General features: G+C 40.5%; 1 protein-coding gene and 1 long non-coding RNA gene across 2 annotated transcripts in view; one reads left to right on the top strand and one right to left on the bottom strand.

Annotated features, from left to right (window-relative positions):
• The first annotated feature begins 1706 nt into the window (after positions 1 to 1706).
• LOC117949714 (nuclear factor of activated T-cells, cytoplasmic 3-like) overlaps positions 1707 to 4205 on the top strand; it is a 15294-nt gene continuing 12795 nt past the window's right edge. The window contains exons 1-2 of the mRNA XM_034880233.1: positions 1707 to 1955; positions 2027 to 2104. Of these exons, the coding sequence (XP_034736124.1) occupies positions 1847 to 1955; positions 2027 to 2104 (187 nt within the window). The 5' untranslated portion in view covers positions 1707 to 1846. The remainder of the gene's footprint in view (positions 1956 to 2026; positions 2105 to 4205) is intronic.
• LOC117949787 overlaps positions 2817 to 4205 on the bottom strand; it is a 15702-nt gene continuing 14313 nt past the window's right edge. The window contains exon 3 of the long non-coding RNA XR_004657735.1: positions 2817 to 2889. This is a non-coding gene — a long non-coding RNA (uncharacterized LOC117949787). The remainder of the gene's footprint in view (positions 2890 to 4205) is intronic.

Below are 4205 nucleotides of genomic sequence, written 5' to 3'. Positions count from 1 at the left end.
TTCTGCTTTTCTAACTCAAACATTAGGTATAATTTCCTATAAATGAGCTTTATTGACCATAAATTCCAAAAATAACTGTAAAGTTGTTAATAAGTAGACGTAGTGTTGAAAACCTCCAAAAGAGTGACAAACATTGAAAGAAAGCGTCAAAAGTGTTGAAAAAAAAAAAAAGGGACAAAAACGTAAGAAAAAGTTAAAAACATCGATAAAAAGCTGAAATGGACTCAGACGGGAAACTTTTAAATCTGAATCTCAAAAGTCGGGATTCACCGAATCCAGATGTTTTGGGCCGAACGCCGCGTCCTCCTCCTCCTCCTCCTCCTCCCATCCTCCGTCCGTTACCATGGTAACCACATTACGGACGTCAGCGTACTCGTATTCTTTCAGAAATACTGTGAAACTGTGTTACGGCTGCATGAAGTACATACATATCAGAGTAGAAGTATAAGGAGTGTGGATGTGGACGGTATTTACACAGTTAGAGGATTTTCATGACACAGTATTTGCATAATTAAGGAGTTGTTATGGTAACCGTGATAATGAATAGGTAGTAGAGTAATGTTATTGTTATTGTTATTGTTATTGTCCAGTTTTACCCTCCGGTTGTCCTCGGGTCCAAATTTGACCCGTTTTCCGTTCATGTTTTTCTTTATTGTTCGAAGAGTCGGGTCGTTGGAACAAGCGCTGAAAATGTCAACGTTAAAAATTTCCTTTTGAAATTTTTGTGGGTTTTTTCCCCAAAATTCTTAAAGCTTTTTTTTTTTTTTTACTTTTGTCACTTTTTTTTAACATTTATTTTACTTTATTTGAAATTTTCTCTCTTCTTTACACTTTTTTTAAACATTTATTTTACTTTATTTTACATTTTCTCTCTTCTTTACACTTTTTTTTAAAGTTCTTTGCCAGTTGTTTTTTTTCTCCAAATTCTAAAAAATTGACAAACTCCCAAATCCACAGAAAGCAGTGTCCTGATTATTAATTTAACGTGTGAGGAGCGTTGTTGGAACCATCCACGTTACTTTTTTGGACACTTTGTTGGAAAAACCCAAATTTCTGATATAGAAACTTTTTGGAAAGGGGTCAGATTTGACCCGAGGACACCGTATAACGAATTCATACGCAGACGCTGTGGGAATAAAACACGATTTAAATTAAAAAAACAAACCCAGTGAATCGGATAAAACCTTTAAAAAAAAAACAGGTTAACATATTTAAAGTCTATCTTAACCCTCCGGGTGTCTTCAGGTCAATTTGACCCAATTCATGAAGTTTCTATATCAGAAATTTGGGTTTCCTTCAGACAAATTGTCCAAAAAATAACGTGGATGGTTCCGTGCAACGTTCTCCACAAGTAATTTAAAAAATCAGTTCACTACTTTCATTACGTTTGGTTTAATTCAATTGTATAGCATTGGGAATACAATAATTAAAGAATGTTAAAGAAAGTGAAAAAGCTTCAAAAACGTCAAAAAGTGCATAAAAATGGATGGAAACATTGGAAAAAGTGACAAAAAAATCGAAAAAAGTGACAACAAAAATCAAAGAAAATGACAAAACAATCGAAGAAAGACTAATACTTCTGTAAAAGACGACCAAATAGTCTATATTTTAAATATAGACCCTGAAAACAAGAGTTGCATGGTCGAGGGTTAGACTGTCTAATGGTTTTCCGGCCGAGCTACGCGGGAGCCCAGTGAAAGAGTGTACAGTTTCCGAGGAGACCGTGAACGCAGCACAGGGATCAACCTGGGGGAGTAAAACTCGCTTCAACCGAACAGAAACACCGACAACAACAAGTTGACACAATAATGGGACTTTCCTGTCCCCCCCCCCGGAGTCCGGAGACATGTACGTTGACCGCGTCGTGGTCGGTTCACAACTTTTAATCGAGGAATTAGTCGACGTGTGCCTCGAGACGGAGTTCTGCTTTCAGTCGGATGGAAGTGCGCGAGACGGCTCAGTTTTAACAGACACACGGGCGGTGTAAACGGAGGACAGTTGGTGTTTTTTATTCTTATTTTCTACAGTTCAATGTCCACAGGAAACTACGCGGAGGAGCTGGACTTCCGGTTGGTGTTCGAGGAGGACGGCAGACGGACGGCAGGTACGTTCCTCTCGTTTTTACCGACGTTATTTAGCACTTTGCCAACTAACGTCAAGCTAACGAGAACTAGCGTATGTTACACCGGAAGTTAAGCGCTGTGGTTTTCAAAATAAAATCAACATAAAAAAAATTGATTAGGCTTTATTAATCCCACACTAGGGAAATTCCCTTGTTACAAATGCTCAAAAAACACACACACACAAGACAAATACACACTTAATGGTGTAATAAGAAATAGACAAAAATAGAATAAGAGTAACAGGAATAGTAATGTGTACACTGTAAACACCCTTATAAACACACAGACAGCTAAACAAATACAGACGCAGATATTTGGAAGAGATGAGGTAATATAGGTTGGATTGTTACAAACATGGGCGTAGATTTTAGTTTTTTTTGGGGGGGGGGGCACATTGTAACCGGGGGTCTGGGAACTTTAGAGCTTATTTCCTTATTAAAGAAGTTTCCCGCCAAGAAATTTGAGCCGTTTTGTGTGTTTTTGGCTTTGAAACCCACACACATCTGGCAAGGCTGCTTGTAGTTCTAATCCTACATTTCCCATGAACACTTGCACGACCGTGGTCCAGACACACCCTTCTGTAGCATGACGCACGCTGCTATTGGCCGGGCGTCCATGCTTACGCTAGGTAAAGTGACACGATGCGTTCAGGGTCCTGTCCCCCGACCAATCGGCGGCCTTACCTTTACCACTCAGGTTCAATGCCTAACACCAACCAATCAGGCTGCTTCGTAGGGCGGGACTTGCCTAGAAGTGCCGTGGGATCCTTAATCCCTGGGGGGGGGGGGGGGGGGGGGGGGGGTTACGAGACGCCTCCCGAGACAATATCACGATACTAATGTCGCAATACGATATTATTGCGATATATTGCAATTTATAGCCGTTTTTCTAACTTCTAATTCTTCCCAATTTCTATGCTGTATTGATTCCCCCCCCCCCCAATAATTACTCTGTCAGCAGTGTTAGTTACCCAGGGAAGGAAACCAACAAACATGGCTGCTGGGAAATCTGATTGGCAGGGGTAAATCTACCGGCCGTGTTGCCTGGTGACCACAAAAGTAAATTTAAAGCCCGGGTTAGAGCTGAGAAAATGACTTTAGTCGGAGAGAATCGTCTTTAATCGCTGCAGACTGCTGATTGGTCGGAGAGAATCCTCTTTAATCGCTGCAGACTGCCGATTGGTCGAAGAGAATCGTCTTTAATCGCTGCAGACTGCTGATTGGTCGAAGAGAATTGTCTTTAATCGCTGCAGACTGCTGATTGGTCGGAGAGAATCGTCTTTAATCGCTGCAGACTGCTGATTGGTCGGAGAGAATCGTCTTTAATCGCTGCAGACTGCTGATTGGTCGGAGAGAATTGTCTCTAATAACTGCAGACTGCCGATTGGTCGAAGAGAATCGCCTCTAATTGCTGCAGACTGCTGATTGGTTGGAGGGAAATGTAGTTATTTAACCGTCTGTAAAACTGAGTTTCTACACATTTAATCCTGCAAAAGCACCACTTTAAATCTTGTGTTAATTAGAAATGTGCTCATAAGTTTCTTAGAAATGATGTAAACTTTAATGTATACTTATATATATTATGTATATTTACTAAATGAGTAATTAAGCATGAATAAGCATAAAAAATGACTCATCAACTAAAGAAATCTTAGTCGACTAAAACCAGAACCACAGATTAGTCCAAATCGCCACATGTGATCTTCTCCATATTGCCCAGTCCTAGTTGGGCGTACAGTGTTTTATTTTGAAAATCGTAACAGGAAATTGTGTTGTTTTTACTTTCAGTGGATGTGACACATCCAGCTGTCAGTTGTTATATTTAGGTGAGTTATTGAATGTGGACGAGGAGGCGAAGGAGCGCCTAAATCAGCTGAAAACCTCGCAGACCTCCAGAGACCTCTTGGATTCTAGTTTTTATCGATCGGTCTGATGTGGTTTTTAAGTTTTGATCGTAAGCTGGCGGACAAGTTGCCGTAATTATTTTGGGAGTTTTAGACCGTTGGTCTAAAGGGGCGCTTTGCAGTTTTGGTCATTTCTTTGCTTTTTGCACACATGTTTCTCTACAGAGCCCCCCCCCCCC

This window comes from Etheostoma cragini, chromosome 8 (assembly GCF_013103735.1).
Source record: "Etheostoma cragini isolate CJK2018 chromosome 8, CSU_Ecrag_1.0, whole genome shotgun sequence".
In the NCBI taxonomy this organism is placed as follows: Eukaryota; Metazoa; Chordata; class Actinopteri; order Perciformes; family Percidae; genus Etheostoma; species Etheostoma cragini.
This window is presented reverse-complemented; position numbering and strand designations above follow the sequence as displayed.